The sequence below is a fragment of the Urocampus carinirostris genome, chromosome 17 (genome assembly GCF_059441175.1).
Source record: "Urocampus carinirostris isolate Australia breed hairy pipefish chromosome 17, RoL_Ucar_1.0, whole genome shotgun sequence".
NCBI classification, from domain to species: domain Eukaryota; kingdom Metazoa; phylum Chordata; class Actinopteri; order Syngnathiformes; family Syngnathidae; genus Urocampus; species Urocampus carinirostris.
The window spans coordinates 23,372,979-23,388,315 of record NC_142365.1 but is presented as its reverse complement, the minus strand read 5'-3'; the positions used below and the strand labels follow the sequence as shown (position 1 = coordinate 23,388,315).

At 40.6% G+C, this 15,337-nt stretch overlaps 1 protein-coding gene across 3 annotated transcripts in view; it reads left to right on the top strand.

Annotated features, from left to right (window-relative positions):
- The window catches only part of mtmr4 (myotubularin related protein 4), a 48,122-nt gene extending 39,121 nt beyond the window's left edge, over nt 1-9,001 (top strand). For all 3 annotated transcript variants that reach the window (XM_088320921.1, XM_088320922.1, XM_088320923.1), the window contains 3 exons: nt 1,843-1,953; nt 4,085-4,173; nt 7,752-9,001. In XM_088320921.1, the coding sequence (XP_088177047.1) occupies nt 1,843-1,953; nt 4,085-4,173; nt 7,752-7,929 (378 nt within the window). In that variant the 3' untranslated portion in view covers nt 7,930-9,001. The remainder of the gene's footprint in view (nt 1-1,842; nt 1,954-4,084; nt 4,174-7,751) is intronic.
- The last annotated feature ends 6,336 nt before the right edge of the window (nt 9,002-15,337 follow it).

Below are 15,337 nucleotides of genomic sequence, written 5' to 3'. Positions count from 1 at the left end.
CAATTCAGACCAGCCAATGTAGCTGAAATGCATGTTTTTGAAATGTGGGAGGAAACTGGAGTGCCCGGAGGAAATCCACGCAAGCACGGAGAGAACATGCAAACTCCACATAGGAGGTTCAATCTCATGTCCTCATAACTGTGCCGCACACGCGCTAACCACTGCGCTGCCGTGCTGTCAGTGAAACCATGAGAAAGTAATGGTGGTGTGGCATGAAAACATTGTGACCCAAAACCATTTTTAGGTTGCATTTCCCTTTTGTGCAGGTTCATTCACTTTAATATGACATTTAAAATGACCTACCTGATCGCTTGTGATCTGGGCCAAACTTGTTTTGCCCTGAGCGAACAGAATGTCTAGAAAAGCTGCCGAGTCTGCTTAAGCAGAACTGTCGAATAAGCTTTTTTGGCCGATTTTCACATCTGTGATAACCTACCTGACTGTCTGTAAAGGATAGTGTTGATATTCAATGCCGTTCTAGTCTGGAAGAGTAGAATGTCGTTCTGGGAATGCTAAAACAAAAAAAACAAAAGTTTGGAGTGAGCTTTTTGTGGCATTTTCACATCTAGGGTAACCTGCCTGACTGCTAGTGAAATATCGTGGTCATATTAAAACTCCTTTTCCCTTTTCATGGTTGGACAGTCATGCAGGAAAACAAACGGGTATACATAGTCCGATCCCAAACGAACACCAAACCTTTCTTTGCTCGCGGGTGATTAACCCATTGTTGAAGATTCAGATTGATCGGATATATTTAGGACGTGCCCTAAGGCCAATTTGGACTGGTAATATAATCAATCACAGTTGTGCTTTTAATTTCTTTCGGGGGAAATTGCATTTGAAATTAGGGTTCAAAAGACTGAGTGTAAAAAATTGAAAAACATATGCATGTCATATTTATTTGGGAAATTGCATTTTAGTTTCATATTTTATGACTTAATTTGGTTCCAACCTGGTTTCAAATAAAATTCAGCCATTGAACCACCCCTACCAGGCTAACTGCACAACGTCCTACACCTTTTCCCTCACGAAGATCTGAAAAAAATAATGACAACAAAAATGTGACAAAGTAAAATGTTACAGTAACTGGTTAGGAGTTGAAGAACACAGACGACGCCACTCAGTTAATAGGTCTTTCTATGGAAAGAGAGAAAAAGAAGAGCGGCGCGTATCATACAGAGTCGTCTCTCATTTACTTTAAAGACCCGGATCTTAGAGATGTTTCATTCACAGATCATTTATATGAGAGGGAAAACGTTATTTTAATTAACATAAGTCTAATCTAGAACCTGCTGCATTTGCCAAGATTTTGGGGTAGGAAGCTGTCAGCCGGACATTCTGTTAGACAATACACCATCAACATGAAATATTGGTACTGTTGATGCCCTTGCAACATCCTTTGCAGCCTAGTTATCCTGAAAGGGGGATTGCCACATGTGTGACTCCTTTAGGTTTGTTCATTTTCCTCAGATTGAGGTTTTTAAGTTGTTCTTGCCCTCATGTACGCTTCAGTTCAGGGGATGTTGTGGAGCCCTTTAAGACTTTTTGTGATTTAGGCCTATACAAATTAAAATGATTTGACTTCAAATTTATATGTACATAAAAAGATTATTATATTGTTAATAATACAAGTTTATGAGACTCTATCTGTACCAATTTAACCCTGGCGGAGATCCAGAATCCTGGTAGGGGAAACACTGGGGGCACCTTTTAAAAATGTCTGATCGCTATGAAACGTCACCAGAAGATTTTCTCATGGTTTCACACCATAATCATTCAAGTTCAAAAATAAGGACCACCTTTGTACCTGGAAAGCCTTTCCTCACTTTGCTGTGGTTTCAGACGTGTTTACGGGAGTCGGACAACAGTCCCGAGGAAGACTCGCTGTCCAGCCAGAGCGAGGACCGTCTTTCTGAGGGCAGCTGGGATCGTGTGGAAAGCAAGGACACAGAGGTCGGAATCTCATTCATACATGGTCCATCAATGTTGAGTGTGTTACTTAAACAAAAGGAATTCGTCATCGTTACTTTATTTGAAAAATGATTCTGTTAGCTCCACAGATTGTCAACCAAAAGAAACTGTTGTTACAAATTTTCGTAAATACTCACATTGAAGCCGACCACCTAATACTGCTTAAGAATAGCCATATAATTTTTAAAAATGGAAAGCGGGAGGGCCATTATATTTTTTTGGTATTCTTGAAAGATTGTAAATGAACTCTTGGCCGAGACACGCCATATCCATTTTGTTTTGTGGGCTGCAAACCAATCTTAAGATTTCGTCCTCCATACTGTCCAAGACTTTTTCTTTTTTCCAGGCATGGTGTCCAATAATCCCTGGTTTTTCACAAGGGTTGCATTCCAACAAGGTCCCACAATATTAAAAACCCCGAAAGTATAAATCTTTATTTATACATTAAAACTAATGAACAAACTCAACTCACAGGCTCAATTATTGTAAATAAAAAATAAAGGCACTGTACTTATAATTTTTTTTTTTTTTTCCACACAACTCTTTTAAGAACACGATCCATTTTACATGATACTTTTTCACCAGGCTGTGGACCTTATGGGAAACTGCATTTACTTTGGGGTCGGCAACCCAAAAGTTGAAAGAGGCGTTTTGACCCAAAAATAAGTCTGCACCCACAAAAAATTAAGCCTCATAAAAGCCTTTTAAGGAAGGAAGTACAGCCTGGATCCATCCATACTCATTGGAAAACATTGAGAATGTGTTCTGTTAGCCTCTTTTACAGAAACCATATATTTCACCATATTAAAATATTTTTTTAAAAGAGCCAGGGAGCCGCATGTGGCTCCAGAGCGAGTTTAGCGGGTGAAGTCCAAGTTTGTTGGTGATAGAAAGCATCTTCCTCTTCCTTTAGGTGTTTTTTGAGGGCCCAGAACGTTTTGTCGACACGATGGCTTTCGGAGAAACTTTCAGTTGAAAAAGATTTGCTCATACATAATGTCGGTTCGTTAAGCGGTCTTATATTTGTGTACAACTCAGACCGCAAATTCATTGACACGCAGGCACCCGACAGAAAAGGGGCGGAGCGACTCTTCAGCCAATCAGAATTCAGAACACAAATCTGTGAAGTAGCAAAATCGCAATAAGTAAACAGCAATATTCGTTGCTTATTTATATTTTATGCTATACATTGATTTGATTTCTCTTTATTGTCATTGATATCAACGTTGCGATACATTGTATGCCACAAGATTAGACATGGCACTCCGGTGTAAACATGGAAAAAAGAATTTAAACAGAAAAAAAGAAGACGTTAGGATAAATGGAAGAAAATATATATTTACAACATAGTGTTAAGAGACTGGCCTAAGTTATAATAATCCTAACAGTAGTGTAATAACATTAAGCAGCAACAAAAACCCTGAATAAATCACATTTATATATTTTCAGTGTTTTGTGCAATAACATTTATCAGCAATTAAGAAAAAAAGAAGAAAAAGTTGCAAGATAAGTTTTCAGTTTTTAGTGCTTGTTTAGGGTGGTGATGGAAGAAGTGGTGTCTGAGCCTGCCTGGGGTCTCCAACTAATATGGCTATTCATCGCTCTGAGAAACCTACACTCTTTAACATTTCCTATTAGGACATTATCAATCTTTATTTGTTTATTAATGTCTTTTTGGGATTTCCCAAATACCATAATCTTTGTATTTGATACATTTAATGATTTTTATCAAATAGTTTTACGGTCATTTCTGCCCGCAATTCCTATAAATTTGTACCCGAGTTTAATATCGTAGTGTCGTCGGCAAATGGATTTAATTTTCATGATACATGACGTAAGTCGTTTATATAGAATAAATACAATCAAGTTCCTAACACAGACCCTTGAGGGATTCCACAGCTAAGACTTGACTGTCACCAATCTTTATGTATTGAGATCTATTTGTTTTTAATGAGAAGCAAAGTAATGCAATGTTGTAACAATGTTTGAGGTAATTTCTTAAAAATTTCGTGTCACAATACTCCTAATCGAGAAAAGTATTTGCGTTACAGAGTATATAGTTACTCCCGATACCGATGTAAGACCGCCCCTAAGCTTTGTTGTGCGCCCGTAGGTGACGAGGTGGGTGCCGGACCACATGGCCTCTCATTGTTTCAACTGTGACTGCGAGTTCTGGATCGCAAAGAGGCGGCACCATTGCAGGTTGGACTTTTTTTGTTTTTGTTTTTCCTGTCACACAAACGCGCTTTGATAATCTCTTATCAACCCCGAAAATGCTCGACGAATGTCCATATGTTCTCTGATCAAGATCTGTGGCGTGGCTTCCTTTTGCTTTCAATTGTTTGCTTTCACAACAGGAAAAATAACCCTGCCTAATAACATAATCTTTACAATGTCAGGTTATATACGTTGGCATTTGTTAATGCATGGATGTGGTTATTTCCTTTTAACCAGTTCACTGCCAGCCTAGTAAAACGTCATGTTTGACATCTAGAGCAGTCGCTGGTAATTTGTCAGTGGCAAAAAAATTAGTTTAAGTGACAATCCTGAATGCCTGCCAACATTTACTTCCAGGAATTTACAAGACCGTAAAATGTCTAAGTATTACGGTGGTCCCCAAACTACGGCTCACGGGCTAGATGTGACCTGCTTTCGCATTTGGTCCGGTGTTCTGGCAAATTGTCCTACCCTCTAGTGACGTCCTACCTTAGGCTAACCTGATGGCAGCAATTTTGTTTTCCTTATAACCAAGTACAACTAGCAACACTGAAACTCATAATTCTTGCAATCAGAACTTTAATTAATGATATAAAACGACAAAAAAAAAAACATCCTAAAAACAGGCGGCCCGCGGGCCGGCTCAGGCCCGCTAAGGGATTGAATCTGGCCCACGAGACAACGCTCGGAGAAGGGCAAGAGAAAAATGAGCTACAGGTTGAATTATGTCCACTTGATGTTGCCAAAGCCAGGTGCCTCTCACAAAGACGCTGTACTTGCGTTTTCATTCTCGCGCTCGCTCACTCGCTCTTCCTCCCTTTTTCTCTCGCTCGCTCTTGCTCCCTTTTTCTCTCGCTCGCTTTTGCTCCCTTTTTCTCTCGCTCGCTCGCTCTTACTCCCTTTTTTCTCTCGCTCGCTCGCTGTTCCTTTTTTTCTTGATCGCTCGCTCTTCCTCCCTTTTGTTCTTTTGCTCTCTCGCTCGCTCGCTCTCTTCCCCCCTTTTTACTCTCTCTCTTTTCATCCCTTTTTTCTCTCTCCCATTTTTTCTCTCTCTCTCTTCCTCCATTTTTCTCCTTTTCTCTCTCTGTCAAGATGATGTTTGTTCTATCATGTGGCCCAAGAGTTAAAATGAGTTTGAAACCCCGGCCATAAATAAAAACTTGTGCCTCCGACATGGCAGCTTTATTTTTTAGCGCGTTCTAGTTTTTAAAAAAAGCGTATTTCATTGATAAAATAATATTGACTAGATTCATTTTCCTCATTTTGAGGTTTTTGAGTTTTTCCTTGCCCTTATGTAGGTTTTCGATCAGGGGGTGGTGTAATAATAGTCTGTAGTCCGTGCAGCCCTTTGAGACTCCTTGTGATTAAGGACTATAAAAAAAACATGACTTGACTAGAAAGCTACCACAGAAAAACACACCAGACTTAAAATAAACATCAGTATATTGACGCAGTGAAAGAGTCAAATAGTTACTCAACGCTTTCAAAGGCACAAATCGCTATCAGCGTTGTGCGTGCGCATTTGCACTGGGCATTGGTAAGACTTTTACGTGGGTAGAAAGGAAAAGGTACCAGTACATGGTTTTATAAAATTTCATGGGTATATACTAATTATTTTCCCCGATGCATTTTGAAAACCGCTTCTTGTCTTGTACTTCCTGAGCTTGGACGTCGCATGAGGAACACTGGAAACTTAGCAAGCCAATCGCCATATTATTTAATGTTTTAAGTAGTCAAGGTTACAAGTGTTTTAAGTAGTTTTGTGGAGAATGCATACGTGTTGTGTCACAGGTAGACGCAGTAATGATACAATAAAGGGAGAGCCACCAGAAATGGGCTAACTGGCAAAAACGCATAGTTAACAGGAGCAAAGACTGATCGACTAAAGGCGGCCGCAGCTTAGGCTGGGAAACGTGAGGCTGGCTGACCAAAAAACACAGTGAGCAGCCACGCTAACCGGGAACTGACCAGGAAAGAAGTGGCTACCCCCCTAAAAAAACGCTACCCTGGCCTTGTATATAACTATGGACACGGCAGGCTAGGCGGCAAAACAACACACTGTCCAGCTAACAGGGGGAAATTGGTAGCAAGCCAAACCGGAAGCCTTCGGCAGCTCCGATGCGGGGAGCTAGACAATGTTAAATCAACTGCGACACACGTGGCGAATAACGCAAACAAAAAGCCTTAATAGCCTAACTAAAAGGAGGCAAAGGCCAAGAACAAATGCACGCAGTAATGGCGGCAGGTAACTTTACCCCATGCAGCTTTTGGAAGTCGATGCACACAACTCCGACAAGTGTCATAAGGCCCCCCAGCGACGGGGTAAGCAAAGTTTTGATTTCCCCTAGCACAAATGAGCAGTATGCATTTGCTGTTCTTGACAATCACCGTCTGTTTCGGAGCTGCCTCACATGTTGTGTTAAAGTGTTTCTCCATGTTAAAATTTGTGTGTTCCTTTAATGAGCTCACAGCTTTCGAGGAAACCAGCCACATTGGTCAACTTTGAGACAATTTCTTGAGTCCCCTGGTGCATGACATTTTTTGCAACATATCCGCATTATTGTGGTGAAGAACACCACGCACTTTGTAGAAAAGTTGAAGTACAGGTGCATAAGGTTCTTGAAAATGCTTGAATTTTAATGTTGTTTTTGAAGGTCAGCAAAATGGGTGAAGTGCTTGATTGTGCTTAAAATTGTTGCAGTTAGCATTTTTTTGAAAGACTGACTCTAGACCACCGTTGATTGAAGAGGAAAAAAACGTGTGAATGACACCTACAAGCCTGCTCTAGTGGCTTGTCATTATGGTGTTATGTGAAGCATCACCGCCCTCTAGTGGTCGCACCAAGGACAGCTCTATTTAGAAAACCTTACACAAAATATATAAATTAAAATAAGTAAAATATCAGCAGTTAATTGAAAGATTGATATAGTCAGCTTTGGAGTAACCTTAAAGTGAGTTTTTCTGTTTTTATACATACAATTCTTTCCTTCTTTTTTTGTGTTGTGTATTGAACTCAATTATTACCACCTATACAGCCCTTTCCATGTTCTGAATCAAGTGTGACGTAGCCAAGCTGTGTGTGCATTGTTGAAGCAGAATGGCAGAATTCATGTCAGTTTAGAGTAGCTCAGTAAGACAAAAAGATTGTAGACCAAAGATGGGAACATCTCAAAACAGCACGAATAATGTGCTAGCAGCAAGATCGCAACTTTATTTTAGTCATCAAAGTCAACAACAACAAAAAAAAACGTTCTTTTGATTGGCGCTGGATTTTTCTTTGAAGGTACTGGAAAAAATGGCCTTGAACATGCTTGGATGTGCCCATTAAACGGGTGTACAAACCCTGCATTTTGTGTTACCGGGATCCACCATGTTGAAAGTTATGCAATCCTTCAATGACATCACAGTTTAAGAGGAAACGTGCCAGATTGGTTATTTTTGAGACTACATTTCTCGAGTCGGCTCCCGGCTCGTGGCACAGACCTGGAACACTGCACGTTCTGTAGAAAATTGTGTTAAAGGAAAATGTAACCACATCTGATGTTCTACAATCCTGCCAACAGGAACTGCGGCAACGTCTTCTGCAAAGACTGCTGTCACCTGAAGCTTCCCATTCCGGACCAGCAGCTGTACGACCCTGTTCTGGTGTGCAACACCTGCCACGACCTGCTCCTGGAGTCTCGGACCCGCGAAATCCGCAGCCAGCAGTTGAAAAAAGCCATCGCCACCGCTTCGAGTTGAGAGCCGAACCTTTTCCCGTCTGCTCTCCTTCTGCGCTCGAGTGACGTCGCCCCAAACCGAGGAGGTGCACGGCTCTGCGGGAGCGGGTTTGCTCGACCCCGAGACAAATTCCGCCTCGGGAGATTTCGGCTCGTAGCGAGGCGGCGCGGTCAGGCCGTTCCCATTTTCCAGCCTTCCTGCACTCTTCATATAGAGAGGGACGATCGGTCGGCGGTTCAGAGCCTCGACACGCTGTACGGACGACGACGAAGAGAATCGCTGCTATGTATTTAAAAGTCTAATTTTGTATTCTATCGTGCACTTGTAAATGTCGTTATGTACGGAAGGGAACCCTGAGACCAAACTTGAGTGCCGTCGCGGCTCTGAATGTAACGCCGTCTCGAAACGGTAACGTGAGGCCGCGGCGTTTTTGCGGGAATCCCTCGCAGAGGGCGTTTCTGGGAAAGGACTGGAAATTTTCCGACACGGTTTCGTCGTCCCTCCGAACAAACGGCCCCTCATTGTCTTTCTGATTGGCACTCGGCGCTTGGAGAAAAAAAGAGCGAATATGTGATTGACGGTTGTTTAGTTTACTGAGGGAAAGCGGCCACACGGAGCTCACAACACACCACACGCACACTCGCACATTTGCATTGTAATTGTTTGTGTCCGCCGGGTCTTCGATTGTGCCATACTTTTTTCGTTTTTCGCAGAAGGTTGCAGTATGATTCCTACGTTTCCGTGGTACCTGAATTTAGCTGCTTCAGTTTAACATTACGGTTGTAAAAATATTACCGGATGATGCACCATCATTTAATCGGAATTCCTGATGAATTTGGGTTATTTTCTTCCGGTAACATACATCGGGATGTCCGATGGTGGCAAATATCCTTTGATTGCTTCATTGATAACTGTACTACACTGTATAATTAGATTCCATTTGGCAGAGATAAAAAAAAATATGCCAAGAATTTGTTTCCTTGCCTGTTTCCTGTTAAAAGAAAAAAATCAGTCACTGTACATATATCAAATGTGAGGAAAAGTGCAGTTTCTGAACAATCATCAAAATAAATGCTGAAATTTGGTTGTACAAGTGCTTTTGAATTGTTATCAGAAAGTGCAACGCTATACTTTGGAAGAAAGGTAGTTTGCTACTGTTCTTTTTAAAAAGTCGTTTTAAAAGACACTAATATTTGACCACTAGATGTCACACTACTTGTGTAGTGCAACCAAAAACAAGTCTCACACAAAGCGCTAGGAATAATGTAAGCTATGGAGACTCAAACTTCAAAGTGACTAAACCATACCATTTTTTTCCCCAAGATTTTTCTTTTGGGGGGTATCTGTAGCAGCAAGATGGCGGACTATTATGTCAGCACCCCCTAGTTGAGCATCATGTTACGTAAATTTATTTTAAAAATTCGACCTACAGGTATATAAAAAATGTATCCAAATCAATATTTTTGAAATGAATTAGAAATTACAACTGCGAGGCACTAAATAATAGTTTCGGATTGAATTAAAACTGTCGAATTATTTACCCATATAATTTTAAGTCTAGGTTCTCATTCTGATAAATATTAAACTAAAATGGGCTTCTAATCAAAATTTCGCTTCAAGGAAGGGTACACTGTCTAATATTTGGCCGATAGATGTGAAATGCCCAACAAAAAAGTGTGTTTCTGGTACCCTGACTAAAAAGTGTAATAATGAAATAAAATGTACGGCCTTTTGGAAAGTCGTCCACAGTGCTTGGCAAAATGTTTGGCCCTCCAGGAACTTTTCGTCATATTGCCACATTTCAGGCTTCAAACTTCAAGCTAAAGAAACCGAACAACATGTTGAGACTGTTGTAAAGTGGAACCATTTGAATTCCACATTTAATATTTGGAAAGAAAACAAAACCTGAAGTAGGTGTAGCAGTATAATGCTCTTTAAAGTCCTCTCAGTTCAGCCAACTGACTAAAAGTTGCCTGATGACTTCCGAATGATCCAATGTCGACCTAAATGGCTAACAATGACAAACTGCACCTGTGTGTCATGAATTCCCTGTTTAAATTCACCTCCATGATGGGCTCAGAGGTTTGTGAAAGGAGACACTGGAGAAAAGACAGCATTATGAAGACCAAAGAACAGCAGGTCTGGAATAGCGTTCAAAGCAGCAAGAAGATTTTGCAACATATATACATCTCCCAGAGCACTGTGTGAGCAATAATATCAAAATGTAAAGAGCATAAAACCACTGCAAGCCTTTCACCCCAAACAAGGAGGGGGGGAAAACTAATCATAGAAGGAACCAAGAGGCCCATTATCATATTGGATTACCTGCAGGCATACAAAGCTGAGGTTTGACAATCTGCATAAGACAACTGTTGGTCTTACTCTGCATAAATATGCCCATTATGGAAGAGTTGCTGGAAAAAAGCCCTTTCTAAAGGAATACCACAAAAAGGACTGTTTTGTGTTTGCAAGAAACCACATGGAAGACAAATGAGAGGTAGAACAGGGTGCTTACTTTTTGGGCTGAATGCAAAGTGTTAGGTTTGCTGCAATAGTAATAGTGTGCCCGCTTTGAGACTGGGAGGTCGCTGGTTCGCGCCTCGACCGAGACATACCTAATTGGTATAATGGTGGCGCCCTCTGGCTGCGGCTGCATCGACTCGCTACAACGGGTCAGGTGTATCGACATTTCGTTCTGTGTACATTGTTACAAAGAATGACAATACAAAGGAAATTATTATTATTATTATTCCACATCACCCTGAAAACACAATCCCCACTGTCAAACATGGTGGTGGCAGCATCATGCTTTGGCAACATTTTTCTTTAGATGGGTCTGGGAAGATCATTTTATCAATTTGTCAAAAAGTTTGTGGGAAGGGGCAGTGAGAAGGAGGGGGGTGTAATACTTTTACAAGGCACTGCATACCGCTGGTGGTCCGGTGCTCCGGGATCTGAGCTGAACTTGGACCTGTTAAGACTTAACATGTCTTTTTTTCTGTGAAAAATCTACCAAGTGTTATTTAGTGGTTGATTTCAGTAATAGTGTTATCTATTTTCGACTTGTGTTCGGTGAAAAATCCACAAGGTTCATTGGATTGTGGATTTCTGGAAAAGAATACATTTTTATATTAAGACACTCCTGCAATCGTCACACACTTTTGTTACGAACTGAACGTGTGCCCTTATCAAGGAAGGTAAAAGTTATGTGGCCCTCACAAAAAAAAAGTTTTGGACCCTCTGCTTCTCTGGTTGAATCTCATTTTCATATCCACCACCAGATGGCGATCGTCCCACAGTTCTGCGTTTCAGTTCTGCAGTGCCCGACTGTAAACTTGTTATATGTCGTTCAAGAACGAAACGGCTTTTTGAGACAGCTCCCAACCATTCAAAAGCTGATTCAATGAGTTTGTTGACTTTAAATTTGTTGAGGTAATAAAGTAAACTTTGTATTTGTGTCATTTTCTGAAGCTTTTTAAATATTTAAACTTGTGTTTTCTGTGTTTCTCATGAAGAATGTAAAGAGATTCCGAATTGCCCGACTTTAAAGTTGCTTAGTCTAAAGAAGTTAAAATATGTTAAAAATTCACTGTCGCGTGAAAAAAGATGCGATTATAATTTAGTAAAATGACACATTTTTTTCTAAAAATCATTAATTAGTTCTACACATAATGTAGTATTTTCTATTGGTAAGATGCCAATTGTCTTTTTGGGGGTCTTTTTTCCCTCTTGTTTATTTTTTTTCTGTGCCTTTTCTCTTTTCTCTCTTTTGTTCTTTCATTTTTCCCCTACCCATTCACCTAATTTTTTCTGCTTTTTTTATCTTTTTTGTCTTTTTTTCCCCCATTTATCATTTCTTTTTCACTTGGTTTTATTAAGCCCCTCCCGAACTCATCTTTAACTTTTTTCTTCATGTTTTTCTCTTTTTTCCATTTTTTTTTTGCATTTTCTTTTTTCTTTACTTTCTTAGCTTTATTCTTCTTTTTTCTTTCGCGGCAGTAGCTCAGGAGGTAGAGCGCTCATCTTGGGATCGAGAGATTACAGTTCGGATCCCGGCTCCTCCGTGTTACATGTCGAAGTGTCCTTGGGTAAGACGCTGAACCCCTAATGCCCCCAATAAGCAGGTTAGCGCCTTACATGGCTGCACGGCCGCTATTGGGAAATGTGAAGCGCATTGTAAAGCGCTTTCGGAAATCATTAACTTGATAAGTGCTATATAAATGCAGATCATTTTTCTACTTTTTATTTCTTCCCCCTCCGCCTATTACTTCTTTCTTCTTGTTTTTTTTCCTTTCTTCTTTTTTATTTTCTTGTTGCTCTTTAGTTTGTTTTCTTGCTTTTTCCTTTTTTCTTATTTTCCTTTAGTTTCTCTCCTGCCTAGCTTTTCACATCGTTTTTGTTGCCGTCTTTCTTTTTTCAATTTCTTTTTTCCAACCTTTTTTATTTTTTCTCCTTTTTATACCTTTCTTATTTTTTTCCATTTTCATTTTCCCTCTCTCCTCCTGTTTTCTTTTTTTTTTTTTTTTTTACTTTTCTTTGTGTTGCTTTATCCCCTCTCCCTTTTTTGTTTTACAAAAGTATTTTCGTGCATAATGTTACCCAATATTTGGCAATATATAGACTTAAGCAACGAAACAAATCAGAAGAGCCGTTTGGGAACCAAAAAAAGCAGTCTCTTTTTAATGAGCCGAGCCGAAAAAGCCGGTTTTCGAAAAAGATCCGGAATTCCCATCCCTCTAATAAACTGAGGCCACCCGGGCAACTGAAACTTCGCAGGTTCACCGAAACGAGGCGTCATTTTCAGAGTCCTCTTTCTTCACGAGTCAACAAACTTCCTTATCATTGGCTTTTTGTCCTAGCTGCCCACAAACGTGCAAAGTCGTTTTGTCCTATCGGGAACAGGACAAAAGGACTCTCTGTGATGAAATATTAACATAAGGAGTCTGCGTTCTGGTGAGGGGAATTTCGTGTCTTTTTTAGAGAACTGGTTCTTTCGGTTCGGCTCACTAATAAGAACCGGCTCTTTCCGCTTATTGATGGCTGTGCAAGTTTTTTGTTGTTGTTTTTGTTTTAATATCCATCCATCCGTTATCTGCAGCGCTTATTCTGCGTATAGTCGCGGGGGTGATGGAGCCCATTTTAGCTGTCCTCGGGAAGTGGGCAGGGGACACCCTGAACTGGTTGCCAGCCAATCGCAGGGCACACAGGGACAGACAACTCACTCGCTCATTCACACCTAGGGACAATCTAGACTGGCCTATTAACCTGACACGCATAATTTTGGAATGTGGAGGAAACCAAAGTGCCTGGAGCGCTTGGACACGGGGAGAACATGCAAACTCCGCACAGGAAGACTGGTAGCTGGGTTTGATCCCATGACCTCAGAACTGTGCCGTGGACATGCTAACCACTCATCTGCCGTGTCGCCATGTTTTAATATGGAAAGATATTTTTTTTATACAGCGTAAATTACAATAGCCTTTATTTTTTCATTCGACAGTTACATTTTAACTCATTAAAAAAATTGAACCTTTTTATTATTAACAGCTTTGAGTCAAGCAACTCAGAATTTCAGAAAAACACACGCCATTTAAAAATATTGGCGTTCAGTGAGACAACAAATAAACTAAAGATGATACACTTCATCCTGTGGCAACACAAGAAATCTAAACTACAGTATTTGTAAATCTACAGGAAAGATAAAAAATATATATGTTTAAAACCTTAAGTGAAGAAAACAGGAATTTGAACACCCTGCTATTTTGCTATTTCTCCCACTTAGAAATCATTGGAGGGGTCTGAAATTTTCATCCTAGGTGCATGTCCACTTTGAGAGAGATAAACTAAAAAGAAAAATCCAGAAATCACAATGCATGATTTTTTTTCACAATTTATTTGTGTGATATAGCTGCAAATGAATGTTAATATTTGGTAGAGTAGCCTTTGTTTGCTATTACAGCGGTCAAACGTTTCCTGTCGTTTTTCCACCAGGTTTGCACACACTGCAGGAGGGATCTTGACCCACTCCTCTACACAGATCTTCTATAGATCACTCAGGTTTCTGGGCTGTCGCTGAGAAACACGGAGTTTGAGCTCCTTTCAAAGACTTTTAATCAGGTTCAGGTCTGGTGACTGGCTGGGCCATGCTAGAACTTTGATATGCTTCTTACGGAGCCACTCCTTGGTTTTCCTGGCTGTGTTCTTCGGGTCGTTGTCGTGTTGGAAGACCCAGGCACGACCTATCTTCAATGCTCTGACTGAGGGAAGGAGGTTGTTCCCCAAAATCTCACAATACATGGCCCCAGTCATCCTCTCTTTAATGCAGTGCATTCGTCCTGTCCCATGCGCAGAAAAACACCCCCAAAGCACCCTCGTGCTTCACAGTAGGGATGGTGTTCTTCGGATTGCACTCTACGTTCCACGCTTAGTGGAATTATGACCAAAAAGTTTGGTCTATTTCTGACCACAAAACTTTCTCCCATGACTCCTCCATCATCCAAATGGTCATATGCAAACTTAAAATGGGCCTGTGCTGGTTTAAGCAGGGGAACCTTTCGTGCCATGCAAGATTTCAAACCATGATGTCTTAGTGTATTACCTACAGTAACCTTGGAAACGGCGGTCCCAGCTCTATTTAGGTCATTGACCAACTCCTGTCGTGTAGTTCCGGGCTGATTCCCCACCTTTCTTAGAATCATTGAGATCCCACGAGGTGATATCTTGCATGGGGCTTCACTCCGATTGAGATTGACCGTCATGTTTTGCTTCTTCCATTTTCTAATGTTTGCTCCAACAGTGGACCTTTTTTCACCAAGCTCCTTGGCAATTGCTCCGTAGCCCTTTCCAGCTTTGTGGAGGTGTACAATTTTGTCTCTGGAGTCTATGGACAGCTCTTTGATCTTTCCCAAGTTCCTTGTTAAAGTCTTACTGATTGTATGGGGTGGACAGGTGTTTGTATAGAGCAAGTGACCTCAAACAGGTGCATCTGATTCAGGATGATACTTGGAGTGCAGGTAGACTTCTAATGGGTGGACTAACAGGTCTTTCAGAGTCAGAATTCTCGATGATACACAGGTGTTCAAATACTTGTTTGAGGCTGTATCACACGAATAAATCACTTAAAAAATCATGCATTGTGATTTCTAGATTTTTCTTTTTAGTTTATCTCTCTCACAGTGGACATGCACCTACGATCAAAATGTTAGACCCCTCCATGATTTCTAAGTGGAAGAAATAGAAAAATAGCAGGGTGTTCAAATACTTATTATCTTCACTGTATACTGGTATATATAAACCAATATGTATGTTTTTTTATACCTAACAGCACAGAATACCTGAAAAAATGCATATTGGCAATTAAAAGAGAAAAAGCTCCTGGAAGGCTGGTTAAAACCATTTCTTTCATTTCCCTTAAAGGGACAGTGTGTAA